Source organism: Pristiophorus japonicus, chromosome 8 (genome assembly GCF_044704955.1).
Source record: "Pristiophorus japonicus isolate sPriJap1 chromosome 8, sPriJap1.hap1, whole genome shotgun sequence".
Classification (NCBI taxonomy): Eukaryota; Metazoa; Chordata; class Chondrichthyes; family Pristiophoridae; genus Pristiophorus; species Pristiophorus japonicus.
The window spans coordinates 57,704,177-57,718,997 of NC_091984.1; the positions used below are offsets into that span (position 1 = coordinate 57,704,177).

Sequence of the window (14,821 nt, forward strand, 5' to 3'; positions counted from 1 at the left end):
CACTCCACGCCAACGGAGCCATGTGATCTCCTGGGAGAGGCAATAAACAGATTAAAAACCCAGGCCAATTGGGGAAAAAAATCTGGGAAAATTCCTTTCCAACCCATCCAGGTGATCAAAACTCGTCCAGGAGATCAGTCTGGCCGTATTCGATTCCCTGAAGTTCTTACCATCGTGTCTGCGCTAGCCAACAAAAGATTATCCAGTCTAATCCCACTTACCAGCTCTAGGTTCGTAAGCCTGCAGGTTACGGCACTTCAAGTGCCCATCCAAGCACCTTTTAAATGTGGTGAGGGTTTCTGCTTCTGCCTTCCAAGCAGTGAGTTCCAGACCCCCACAACCCTCTGCGTGAAGAAGCTTCCCCTCAAATCCCCTCTAAACCTTCCACCAACCATTTTAAAACTATGCCCCCTTGTAATTGACCCCTCCACCAAGAGAAATCGGCCCTGCTGTCCACTATATCCAGGCTCCTCAAAATTTTATGCTCCTCAAAATTTTATACACCTCAATGAGGTCTCCTCTCAGCGTCCTCTGTTCCAAGGAGAACAAACCCAGCCTATCCAATCTGTCCTCATAGCTAAGATTCTCCATTCCAGGCAGCATCCTCGTAAATCTCCTCTGTACCCTCCAGTGCAATTACATCCTTCAATACGACGACCAGAACGGCACACAGTATTCCAGCTGTGGCCTAACCAGCGCATTATACAATTTAAGCATAACCTCCCTGCTCGTATTCTATGTCTCGGCCAATAAAGGCAAGCATTCCGTATGCCTTCTTAACCACCTTAACCACCTGGCCTGCTACTTTCAGGGATCTGAGGACAAGCACTCCAAGGTTCCTTTGTTCATCTACACTTCTAAGTGGCCTACCGTTTAATGTGTATACCCTTTCTTTATTAGCCCTTCCCAAGTGCATTACCTCATACTTCTCCGAATTAAATTCCATTTGCCACTGCTCTGCCCACCTGACCAGTAGATTGATAGCCTCCTGCAGTCCATGACTTTCCTCTTTATTATCAACCACACAGACAATTTTAGTGTCATCTGCAAACTTCTTAATCATACCTCCTATATTCAAATATAGATCATTGATGTATACCATAAAAAGCAAGGGACCTTGTACTGAGCCCTGCAGAAGCCCAATAGAAACATCCTTCCAGACACAAAGACATCCATCAACCATTACCCTTTGCTTCCTACCTTAAGCCAATTTTGGATCCAACTTGCCACTTTGCCCTGGATCCCATGGGCTTTTACCTTCGTGACCAGTCTACCATGTGGGACCTTATCAAAAGCTTTGCTAAAGTCCATATGCACTGCATCAAATGCACCACCCTCATTGACCCTCCTGGTTACTTCCTCGAAAAATTCAATCAGATTAGTTACACACGATCTTCCCTGAACAAATCCGTCCTTGCCTTTCTAAATATAGATTTATCCTGTCCTTAAGGATTTTTTCCCACCACTGAGGTTAGGCTGACAGGCCTGTAATTACTCGGCCTATCCCTTTCTCCCTTCTTCAACAAGGGTACCACATTAGCAGTCCTCCAGTCCTCCGTCACCATGCCTAAATCCAAAGAGGACTGGAAAATGATGGTCAAGGCCTCTGCTGTTTCCTCTTTTGCTTCGCTCAACAGCCTGGGATACATTTCATCCAGGCCTGGGGACATCCACTTTCAAATATACTCAATAACTGGGGCAGTGAATTCCAAAGATTCACAACTCTCTGAATGAAGAAATTCCTCCTCTTCTCAGTCCTAAATGGCTGACCCCTTATCCTGAGACTATGACCCCGAGTTCTAGACTCTCCAGCCAGGTGTACCAACCTCTTGGCATCTACTTTGTCAAGCCCTGTAAGAATTTTATATGTTTCAATGAGACCACCTCTCATTCATCTAAACTCCATAGAATAATTGGGTCAAATGGGCACACTGATGGAGCACCCTTCACATGAGACTGGCTTCAAGCCAGGCTGCTGGTCTAGTGACCCATTTTCAGTAACAGCATTGGCTTGGTTGATCAGGTTAAATCTAGTGATGATGTGATCACTATTGCCCAGCTATTCTCCTATATGGAGGAAGAATTAGATCTCGTATATGATTTCCCCTTGTATCTTCCCTGACCTACCGTGTAAAAAGCAATCATTTATAACATCTACAAATATTTCAGCCCTTCCCACAATAGATTACTATTGGACCACTGAATATCTGAAAAATTAAAATCTCCCAATACACACATACGACCTCATTCTGTTGTCCTTTTGAGTCAATAGCTTGATCCAAATTGCATCTGCAGACCAATATAATTTCTCTCATTAAGTCCCTATTGACAAACAGTTAAACCCCCTCCTTTTTGTCCTATTCTGCCAGTTAGAGATCCCTTTAACTTAAATTCTGCATCATCCTTTGCATCCAACTATATCTGTGTGAAAGCTGCCATCCACAGCTCTAAGATGTGGAGGATTGGTGGGAGGAATTGCTCCAACTGCTTGTTCTGAACCCTCGCATAAGCCTAGGTGACCTTGGAGCGAGATCAGTCTCTGCTGGTTTGCTCGAAACCTTTTGCAACTGATGGGCACTGCAGGACATTATCTGTATCACCAATGACAAGAACCCAAATATAGGTACACATTTTTAGTTTGACAGGGCTACTTGTTTTGCATTAGTGATGCCCTCTTCTTGGGTGGTGGGGTACTCCTGCTGACATCAGGCCCATGCCCAATGCCACTCTGTAGGCCCAGCTTCAAATTAGAATCATGTTTCAGAGATCACTATAATAATCTAATTTCTCCATACGTGCATAGGACTTTAATTTTATTTCTAATGCTTTTAGCATTTGCATAAAGCATTTTAAGATTCCTAATAACTCATTACCTATGACCCCCCTCCTCTTTGCTCCATCCCTTATGGTTAAATATATATCTGAGACTTTAGTACTGGTAACAGCATGTGTAACTCTGCAGTTCTTCAAAGAGCAGGGATTTTGTAAATCAATGCCTTTGAACAGACGGCAACACAGTATTACGGAACATAAATAAACCAGGCGGAACCCATGCCCACCTCTTATGCTGTGATGCCATGCAAATCTAGGAAGCCTCACAATTCTCTTTGCTCAGCACTTTGTGTGCAGCCAACTGTAAGGGAGGATCAAATTAATCAAATCTGTGTTTAAAATAAATAATATTGTGATAATACCAATGGCCTCCATTCGAGATCGTTAACTGATTTGGAGCTGCTTTTTTTCGTGCAATTAAAATAACTTAAATCTTTATTCATATTTAGTAGTCATGATTAATAATCCATTAAAAGTCACTTGGAAATCAGAGGAACCAGTCCATTTTATATATTATGGATTGTAAACAAGCTGAGCAAGGTTCAACAGTGAATATAATTGTTAACCAGTGATTCATAATCCTGAGTCTGTTTTCCTTTAAGAATTTATTGATAATGTCTGATAGAAAACCCAACTACACTGAAGGTGTTTACACCTACTATTCTGATATTTTGTCCTAAGTCATCAATATATCTATTTAATCTAGATCTTTCATGACAGAAATGTACTGGCTGAAAGTCTGCAGCTGTGTTTTATGAGCAGCATTCACAATCTGAAGAGCCACTACTTTATACCATGCCACTATAGTTCAAAAAGCCCATCATCACTTTCTCTGCATGTAGTGTAACAACATATTTAGTATAGCATGTACAAAAACTCCAGGCAGCAGTGACACTAGAGAAAAGATTCAAGTTTAATATCAATACATAGAAAAGGGCTAAGATGGTACTTAGCTGGTTCAGTTAAGGTGTTTTGAGAGGTTAACTCAACTGTCCATCACCTGATTTGAGATTAGCCTTCACTGACATCTATTTTTTTTAAAACTTTGAATTCCTTAACTGCAATCACTATTGCATAGTTATCTAGAAGTCCAATTGCTATTTTCCTCTCTTCAGAAACTGAAAAATTTTAGATGACATACACTTAAATCTGAAATACTCTTGACATACCTTGTTCTGCTTCGGATGTAAGTCAGTCAAAGCAAAACGTTATTACTTCAGTCTATTATTGCCAGAAATCTACATGTTCGAGGTGCACATTTTGGGGGGGAATGTTGGCATTGTTCTTTTGTACCTCTAATTTTTTTTCGGACTGAGGCTATTTCCAGGTTAAATAATAAGATTTTTTATTTTGTTGCTATTTTGTTTCCACTTCCTTTATTTTTGGTCTCCTGAACCTCGAATATGGCTCTAAGAGTACACGAGATTCTGATGCTGTTAATCTGGTTGGTATGGGGGCTTTTCTTATCCACTCGCTGGAATTATCCCTGATCTTTGCTTTATGAGACCCACTGATGGGATGGCTGTAGTTGGGAAACCACTAGATGCAAGAGTGAATTGGAGTTCCAGTGCACTGCACCAAAAGTGCCACATGTAGAATACTTTTCACCATTTTAAAGATTGTATGCAACTTTAAAATAGCTTATGATGATTACCATGTTGTCACAATTCTATATATTCTCCCTCTCAATCCCCAGGACTGATGGACGCCGCTGGTCCCTGGCCTCCCTGCCTTCTTCTGGATATGGAACCAATACACCCAGTTCCACAGTATCTGTACGTATTGATTATGTTGAAATAGATTATCACTAGTACCAATTAATGATTAATCACACATACCAAAACTGTACCTTGTGCTCTGTTGATACTGTAGTCTAGTATATTGAATCATAGACTCTTAGAACGATATGGCTCAGAAGGCGGCCATTTATTATTTAAATGGAGAAAGTTATTATTTAAATGAAAAAAGATTGAAAAGTGCTGCAGTACAACGGGACCTGGGGGTACTTGTGCATGAAACACAAAAGGATAGTATGCAGGTACAGCAAGTGATCAGGAAGGCCAATGGTATCTTGGCCTTTATTGCAAAGGGGATGGAGTATAAAAGCAGGGAAGTCTTGCTGCAGCTATACAAGGTATTGGTGAGGCCACACCTGGAATACTGCGTGCAGTTTTGGTTTCCATATTTACGAAAGGATATACTTGCTTTGGAGGCAGTTCAGAGAAGGTTCACTAGATTGATTCCGGAAATGAGGGGGTTGACTTCTGAGGAAAGGTTGAGTAGGTTGGGCCTCTACTCATTGGAATTCAGAAGAATGAGAGGTGATCTTATCAAAACGTATAAGATTATGAGGGGGCTTGACAAGGTGGATGCAGAGAGGATGTTTCCATTGATGGGGGAGACGAGAACTACAGGGCATGATCTTAGAATAAAGGGCCACCCATTTAAAACTGAGATGAGGAGAAATTTCTTTTCTCAGAGGATTGTAAATCTGTGGAATTCGCTGTCTCACAGAGCTGTGGAAGCTGGGACATTGAATAAATTTAAGACAGAAATAGACAGTTTCTTAAATAATAAGGGGTTATGGGGAGTAGGCGGGGAAGTGGAGCTGAGTCCATGATCAGATCAGCCATGATCTTATTGAATGGTGGAGCAGGCTCGAGGGGCTGTATGGCCATTCCTGCTCCTATTTCTTATGTTTTTATTTGGCCCAGTATGCCTGTGCTCGGTCTTTGAAAGAGCTATCCAATTAGTCCCACTCCCCTGCTCTTTCCCCATAGCCCTTAAAATTTCTCCACTTGAAGTATTTGTTCAATATCCTTTTGAAAGTTATTATTGAATCAGCTTCCATCACCCTTTCAGACAGTGCATTCAAGATCATCATAACTCGCTGCATACTAAATGGTTTTCCTCATGTTGCCTCTGGTTCTTTGGCCAATTACCTTAAATCTGTGCCCTCTGGTTACTGGCCCTTCTGCCACTGGAAACAGTTTCTGTTCATTTACCCAATCAAAGCCCTTGATGATTTTGAACATCTTAATCAAATCTCCCCTTAACTTTCTCCGTTCTGAGGAGAACAATCCCAGTTTCTCTAGTCTCTCCACATAGCTGAAGTGTTTCATCCCTGATACCATTCTTGTAAATCTCCTTTGCATCCTGTCTAAGGCCTTGATATCCTTTCTAAAGTGTGGTGCCCTGAATTGGCCACAGTACTCCTGCTTGGGCCTAACCAGTGTTTTATAAAGATGCTTTTGTACTCTATTCCTCTATTTTTAAGCCGAAGGATCCTGTATTCCTTTTCAACAGCCTTCTCAACTTGTTCTGCTACCTTCAATGACTCATATACGTACACCTCCAGGCCTGTTCTTGCGCCCCCTTCAAAATTGTACCATTTAGTCGATGTTGCCTCTCTTCATTCTTCTTACTAAACTGAATCACTTCACACTTCTCTGTTAAATTCCATCTGCCCATTTCACTAGTCTATGTCTTAAAGTATGTTACTATCCTCCTCACTGTTTACTACATTTTTTGGATACTACTTATTCAATCAGATGTGTTGCTGGAATTGGTGAGAGCAATTTCTTCTTGTTGTAAGCATGTCCCTAATTTTAGTGGGAGAACCCCTGATCACTCAATATCAGCAGTTTTTGGTGTCAATTTTGGAAATACCTTTTCAGAAAATCCAGCAGTTTTTCAATTTCCAGTTGCACTTCAAGTGTCATTCATACATTAATACTGAATGCCACAAAATTACTATTTTTCACAATTACCATCAATGCTACTGCCCAACACGGAAGAGTTAAAAAAATGAGAGCCTGTATTGTAGATGTTTGCATCATCTTAAACTATAATTATTATTACATTATCTATATTGAATGTTGAAGATCATTGTGTAGGTCATCTTTACTGAGATTTGGCCTGGATTAAAAGCATTTGTCCATGCTGCCAGTGTTAATCTGACCAAATCCCATCCTTTTCTTTGAAATTATCTAAAAGAAAAGCAGTAATCAACTAAAAAGGAAAATGGCAAATGCTAGAACTCCAAAATAAAAACAGAAAATGCTGGAAATACATGAGGGATTACAGTTATGTGGATAGACTGCAGAAGCTGGGGTTGTTCTCCTTAGAGCAGAGAAGGCCAAAAGGAGATTTGATAGAGGGGTTTAAAATCAGGAAGTGTTTAGATAGAGTAACTACAAAGAAACTGTTTCCAATGGCCGAAGGGCTGATAACCAGAGGGCACATGATTTAAGGTAATTGGCAAAAGAACCAGAGGCGGCAACATGAGAGAAAATCTTTTCACGCAACGAGTGGTTAGGATTTGGAATGTACTGCCTGATAGGGTGGTGGATACAGATTCAATAGAAACATAGAAAATAGGTGCAGGAGTAGGCCATTCGGCCCTTCGAGCCTGCACCGCCATTCAATGAGTTCATGGCTGAATATGCAACTTCAGTACCACATTCCTGCTTTCTCGCCATACCCCTTGATCCCCCGAGTAGTAAGGACTACATCTAACTCCTTTTTGAATATATTTAGTGAATTGGCCTCAACAACTTTCTGTGGTAGAGAATTCCACAGGTTCTCCACTCTCTGGGTGAAGAAGTTTCTCCTCATCTCGGTCCTAAATGGCTTTACCCCTTATCCTTAGACTGTGACCCCTGGTTCTGGACTTCCCCAACATTGGGAACATTCTTCCTGCATCCAACCTGTCTAAACCCATCAGAATTTTAAACGTTTCTATGAGATCCCCTCTCATTCTTCTGAACTCCAGTGAATACAAGCCCAGTTGATCCAGTCTTTCTTGATATGTCAGTCCCGCCATCCCGGGAATCAGTCTGGTGAACCTTCGCTGCACTCCCTTAATAGTAAGAATGTCCTTCCTCAAGTTAGGAGACCAAAACTGTACACAATACTCCAGGTGTGGCCTCACCAAGGCCCTGTACAACTGTAGTAACACCTCCCTGCCCCTGTATTCAAATCCTCTCGCTATGAAGGCCAACATGCCATTTGTTTCTTAACCACCTGCATGCCAACTTTCAATGACTGATGTACCATGACACCCAGGTCTCATTGCACCTCCCCTTTTCCTAATCTGTCACCATTCAGATAATAGTCTGTCTCTCTGTTTTTACCACCAAAGTGGATAACCTCACATATATCCACATTATACTTCATCTGCCATGCATTTGCCCACTCACCTAACCTATCCAAGTCACTCTGCAGCCTCATAGCATCCTCCTCGCAGCTCACACTGCCACCCAACTTAGTGTCATCCGCAAATTTGGAGATACTACATTTAATCCCCTCGTCTAAATCATTAATGTATAGTGTAAACAGCTGGGGCCCCAGCACAGAACTTTGCGGTACCCCACTAGTCACTGCCTGCCATTCTGAAAAGTACCCATTTACTCCTACTCTTTGCTTCCTGTCTGCCAACCAGTTCTCAATCCACGTCAGCACACTACCCCCAATCCCATGTGCTTTAACTTTGCACATTAATCTCTTGTGTGGGACCTTGTCGAAAGCCTTCTGAAAGTCCAAATACACCACATCAACTGGTTCTCCCTTGTCCACTCTACTGGAAACATCTTCAAAAAAATTCCAGAAGATTTGTCAAGCATGATTTCCCTTTCACAAATCCATGCTGACTTGGACCTATCATGTCACCTCTTTCCAAATGCGCTGCTATGACATCCTTAATACTAGATTCCATAATTTTACCCACTACCGATGTCAGGTCTATAATTCCCTGTTTTCTCTCTCCTTTTTTAAAAAGTGGGGTTACATTGGCTACCCTCCACTCGATAGGAACTGATCCAGAGTCTATGGAATTGTTGGAAAATGACTGTCAATGCATCCACTATTTCCAAGGCCACCTCTTTAAGTACTCTGGGATGCAGTCCATCAGGCCTTGGGGATTTATCGGCCTTCAATCTCATCAATTTCCCCAACACAATTTCCCGACTAATAAGGATTTCCCTCAGTTCCTCCTTCGTACTAGACCCTCTGACCCCTTTTATATCCGGAAGGTTGTTTGTGTCCTCCTTAGTGAATACCGAACCAAAGTAGTTGTTCAATTGGTCTGCCATTTCTTTGTTCCCAGTTATGATTTCCCCTGATACTGACTGCAGGGGACCTACGTTTGTCTTTACTAACCTTTTTCTCTTTACATATCTATAGAAGCTTTTGCAGTCCGTCTTAATGTTCCCTGCAAGCTTCTTCTCGTACTCTATTTTCCCTGCCCTAATCAAATCCTTTTTCCTCTTCTGCTGAGTTCTAAATTTCTCCAGGTCCCCGGATTCGCTGCTATTTCTGGCCAATTTGTATGCCACTTCCTTGGCTTTAATACTATCCCTGATTTCCCTTGATCGCCATGGTTGAGCCACCTTCCCTTTTTTATTTTTACACCAGACAAGGATGTACAATTGTTGTAGTTCATCCATGCGGTCTCTAAATGTCTGCCATTGCCCATCCATTGTCAACCCCTTAAGTATCATTCGCCAATCTATCCTAGCCAATTCACGCCTCATACCTTCAAAGTTAGCCTTCTTTAAGTTCTGGACCATGGTCTCTGAATTAACTGTTTCATTCTCCATCCTAATATAGAATTCCACCATATTATGGTCACTCTTCCCCAAGGGGCCTCGCACAACGAGATTGCTAATTAATCCTCTCTCATTACACAACACCCAGTCTAAGATGGCATCCCCCCAAGTTGGTTCCTCGACATATTGGTCTAGAAAACCATCCCTTATGCACTCCAGGAAATCCTCCTCCACCGTATTGCTTCCAGTTTGGTTAGGCCAGTCTATAGGCATATTAAAGTCACCCATGATAACTGCTGCACCTTGATTGCATTCACTCCTAATTTCCTGTTTGATGCCCTCCCCAACATCACTAGTACTGTTTGGTGGTCTGTACACAACTCCCACTCATGTTTTTTGCACTTTGGTGTTCTGCAACTCTACCCATTTAGATTCCACATCATCCAAGCTAATGTCCTTCCTAACTATTGCATTAATCTCCTCTTTAACCAGAAATGCTACCCCACCTCCTTTTCCTTTTATTCTATCCTTCCTGAATGTTGAATACCCTTGGATGTTGAGTTCCCAGCCCTGATCATCCTGGAGCCACGTGCAATAGTAGCCTTCGTGCAATCGTGCAATAGTTGCCTTCAAAAGAGAATTGGATAAATACTTCAAGGAGAAAAAAAAAATGCAGGGGTATGGGGAAAGAGTGGGGTAGTGGGACTAACTGGATTGCTATTCCAGAGAACCGGCGCATACTCAATGGGCCGAATGGCCTCCTGTGCTATTCTATGAAAGCGAAGCACAGTAGATTTGTCAATCGTGCAAACAGAAAAAGAATGGATCCACACCACAGACCCAGACCTGTGCCACTCTTTTGAAGGTTTTTTGACCCAAATGTCAAACTGCCTACCATGTACTTGAGCAGATCCTCCCTACCACAAGCACCTAGTATTGTGAAGAGAATGTAGCATCAAGATAAGGTCTGAAGTCACTATTTAAGATCACTGTGCCCAGCAGAAATATGAGGTACTGTTCTAGAAGCTTGAGTTGAACAGTGTAGGAGACCAAAGAGAGAGAAATCGTAGTAAGAATAGGCAGGGGAAGTTAAAGTGGTGAGCCACAGCTAGGTTAAGGCCACAGTTCTGCACAGAGTAAATGATTTCACTTAATCTGCATTTGGTTTGCCCAGTGTAGAGAAAACTGCACCACGAGCACTGAATTCAGTGTACCAGATTAGAGGCTGGAGACCATCCTGGTTGAGGGATGGAACTGGAGAGGGATTGTACGTCAATGGTGAAAAGAAATCTGAAATTGTTAAAAGCTGCAGATATCGATGGGTAGAGAGTAGACATGGCGAGAAAAGGATTGAGTCAAGATAACAGGACATTAGTTTGGTGGGACAGGAATAAGCTGAAACATTTTGGACAATTTTAACCTAACCCGCCTGTTGGGAAACTGACAGGATCGGATGCAATGCTAGGTTTACACCCTGTCCGATTTGACCATCCATTGAAGTTAATGCAGATCAATATTGGGCGGGATGTAAAACTGGCATCCCGCGCGATTCTGTGGATTTCCTGCCTGGCGAGTTAGGTTAAAATCGTCTCAAATCTTTCTGCTGGGATAGTGTATTGGGGAGGAGTTGGAAATGGGATATGCGGAGTTGAGGAACAACAACATTGGAGGCTGTGGGGAGGGGAGATTTCCAGAGGAGATGAGGTCAGTCACAGTTTGGGAAATGATGACTTGGAACAGATTCGTTGTGAAGTCATGGTCCAGAGATCATGATTCCACTAACCTGCGTCAGTGAATTGGTGTTTGGCCACAGCCAGGTAGCAGTTCTTGTACAGGTTGGACCTCTCTGGTCCAGCACCCTCGGGACCTGACCGGTGCCGGAACAGAGAATTTGCCGAACCATGGGAGGTCATGCTTAGCCTAGGCTTACTGGTACCTGCTGACAGCGCCCGGGCTCCTGAAAGCCTCCGCCACGCTTCAGCTACGAAACTCTGGCCTCGCTCTGTCTCCGTGCTGGTTTGCTGTTCTATTTTTATAAGCTCGTGTCTCCCTCTGCCGCACCGCCGCCCTCCTGTTGCCGCTGCACCCACACCTGCTGCACACCCCTCTCTCGTCGCCACTGCATCCGGACCCCCCCCGTCCCATCGCCGCTGCTGCACCCAGACCTGCCCCCCCCCCCCCGCATCGCCGCCCGACACTTGCTCCAGGCAAGGGACTGATGACGAACCACAGGTGGTTCTGGATCAGAGTGTCCCGGACTGGAGAGGTACAACCTGTACCATGCAACATCATCTTGTCTTTGGGTTTAATGATAATTTAGAACTGAGAGAATAGAGAACAGTAGATTCAGAGGGGGGATAGATTGAAATGATTAAGTGGATAGAGAAACGGAGACACCTGATGTCATAGTACCAATTTTCAATATAAACATCTCGAGAAGGCAAAACACTAGAGGGGCCCAGGAGAATTTAGAAGGCTGGAGATAGGAGAAGAGGTCAGATACATGGTGGGGGAAGGGCAACAAGGCTTTGGACAAAAAAAAAGGTGGAAGCTGTTGAATTTAAAAAAAACACCGTGTGTGCATTGTTCACTTGAGTAGTAACAAAGTTTGTCACCATCCTACGTCTGCTCCACGATAACAAGCTGTGATCCTGACCAATGGATCCACCACAGACCCAATTCACATCCGGAACGGGGTCAAGCAAGGCTGCGTCATCGCATCAACGCTCTTTTCGATCTTCCTTGCTGCAATGCTTCATCTCCCCCTTAGCAAGCACCCCACTGGAGTGGAGCTAAATTATAGAACAAATGGGAATCTGTTCAACCTCTGCTGCCTCCAGGCTAGATCCAAGATCGTCCCATCCTCTGTCATTGAACTACAGCATGCAGACGACACTTGCATCTGCGCACACTCGGAGGCCGAACGCCAAGCCATCGTCAACACCTTCTCCGAGACGTACGAGAGCCTTGCCCTAAACATCCGTAAGACAAAGGTCCTCTACCAATCTGAACCCGCCACACAGCACTGCTCCCCGATGATCAAAATCCACGACGAGGCCTTGGACAACGTGGACCATTTTCCAGACCTCGGCAGCAAGAGCAGACATGGACGACGAGGTCCAACACCTCCTTCAGTGTGCCAGCGCAGCCTTCGGTCGCCTGAGGAAGAGAGTATTTGAAGACCAGGACCTCAAATCCGACACCAAACTTCTGGTTTGCAGGGCGGTAGTGATACCCGCATTCCTATATGGCTCAGAGACATGGACTATATACAGCAGACATCTCAAAATGCTGGAGAAGTACCATCAGCGCTGCCTCCGCAAGACCCTGCAAATCCATTGGCAGGATAGACGCACCAACGTCAGTGTTCTCGCTCAGGCCAACATCCCTAGTATCAAAGCATTGGCCACGCTCGATCAGCTCAGTTGGGCGGGTCACACCGTCCGCATGCCCGACATGAGACTCCCAAAGCAAGCGCTCTCCTCAGAGCTTTGACACGGTAAGCGAGCCCCAGGAGGGCAGAGGAAACGCTTCAAGGACACCCTCAAAGCTGCCTTGATAAAGTGCAATATCCCTACCGACTCCTGGGAATCCCTGACCCACTACCACCCAAAATGGAGGAAGAGCATCCGGGAGGGCACTGAGCACCTTGAGTCCCATCGCCGAGAACAAGCAGAAATCAAGTGTAGACAGTGGAAGGAGTGTGCGTCAACCCAGGCTCCCCAACCACCCTCTCCTTCAACCACTGTCTGCCCCACCTGTGACAGGGACTGTAGGTCCCGCATTGGACTCCTCAGTCACCTGAGAACTCACTTTTAGAGTGGAAGCAAGTCATCCTCGATCCAAGGGACTGCCTATGATGATGAGTAACAAAGTCAGCTTTTGGTTCTGGTTACAATACTTTTATTCTTGCTTCAGCGCACACAGTAGCTATGCAGACAATGTACAATTAATTGTAGATATGTGCTCCTTCCATTGTACCATTTCCCGCCACTCCCCCACCTGCGGATCCTATTTTCTGCAGACGACTTCACTTCTTCAGACTATACAGGCGTTTGGCTCGTGCCAGCATTTACGTCTGCCCATGCAAAACTAATCTGAACCTTCGAGGGGATCTCCACTGGACATGGGTTCGAGCTTCTATTTATACTCTGTTAGCTGAAGATTGTGTGGTTTGTTGACTTAGCCTTAGCAATTCTGATGAGGTGATCAGGATAACAATGCCTCATCCATTTTGATGAGGCCAGACCTAATCTGTTGAAAAGATCCTGGCTGACTGCGCCGACTTGACCTCATCATCTTTGATGGGGAGATTAGGCTGACCACAATACTGTGTTCGAGACAATTGAAGACACTTAACCTCATCCTCTTATCTCTTTTGGAGAATCTAGCTAGCCTTTTCTAAGATGTGCTCGATTCTTCCATGTCTGAACTGTGGGCTTTAAATACACACCGTCCAAGCTGACTGCCTTAATATACTGAATAAATGTGGTCACCTAAAATAATTGTGGTTATTACAAAAGTTTTATCAACACAATACGTGTGGTTACATATTAAATGAATTTCATGATTACATACATTGCGATATCTGTCCCTGTATCAACAGAACCAATGAAGGAAATCTTGGAAACTCAGAATTCATTGAGGTGGGGGAGAGGATGAAACTTGAGGCCTTTGCTGAGGACAGATTGTTGGGGATTAGAAAAAGGAAAGTCTGAGTGCAATTTGAAAATCCAGAAAAGAATGAGGATAAGAAAGTTAAGGGGCACAAGGATTAGGGGGTTGGACAGCACTGGCCCTTAATACATGAAAGGAAGAAAAATTGCTTTTTTGTTGAAACATTGGATAAGGTGAAGGATGATGTGAAACTGAGGACCAGGGCAGCTACGGTAAAGATTGAAGAGAGAGGTCGAGAGTGCATGTGGGCCCGCATGCTAGAGAGGATGGATTGCACCAAGCGCTGAGAGCAGTAATCAGAGCCTCAGTGGCATTAGAAAACTCGAAGGAATTGGTGATCATGAGTGGATCCAAAAAGGGAAGGGTGAACTATAAACTGGAATCTTGTTGGAGTTAGTCATAGGTGGAGGCAGGTGTTGAGATAGAAGATGTCTGTAAAAGCAAGTCTTTGCAAATACAGCGTCACAGATGAGAAGGGAAAAAGGATAACAATGAAGCTGAACAACATTAAAGAGTTGAAGAGAAATCATGACCGAGAAGAACAAAACTTTTTCAAAGCTGGCATTCCAGGGAGAAATAATGGTAAAATAAAGCGGGAAACTATTTGTACTAAGTCTTCTGACACATGCGCAGAAGCGAGAGTTAGGACAAATATCACCGACTCCCCCCGCCCCCCCCCCCCCCCCCCAGCGCAATTCCCACGAACCCTTTCCTGTGCATGCGTCCAACACCACGTTGCCTCTGATCCATCCAGCAGCAGCCCT

General features: G+C 43.9%; 1 protein-coding gene across 8 annotated transcripts in view; it reads left to right on the forward strand.

The window, feature by feature from the left end:
• mast2 (microtubule associated serine/threonine kinase 2) overlaps positions 1-14,821 on the forward strand; it is a 641,111-nt gene that overhangs the window by 493,942 nt on the left and 132,348 nt on the right. For all 8 annotated transcript variants that reach the window (XM_070886829.1, XM_070886832.1, XM_070886830.1 and 5 more), the window contains one exon: positions 4,529-4,607. In XM_070886829.1, coding sequence (XP_070742930.1) covers positions 4,529-4,607 — 79 coding nt within the window. The remainder of the gene's footprint in view (positions 1-4,528; positions 4,608-14,821) is intronic.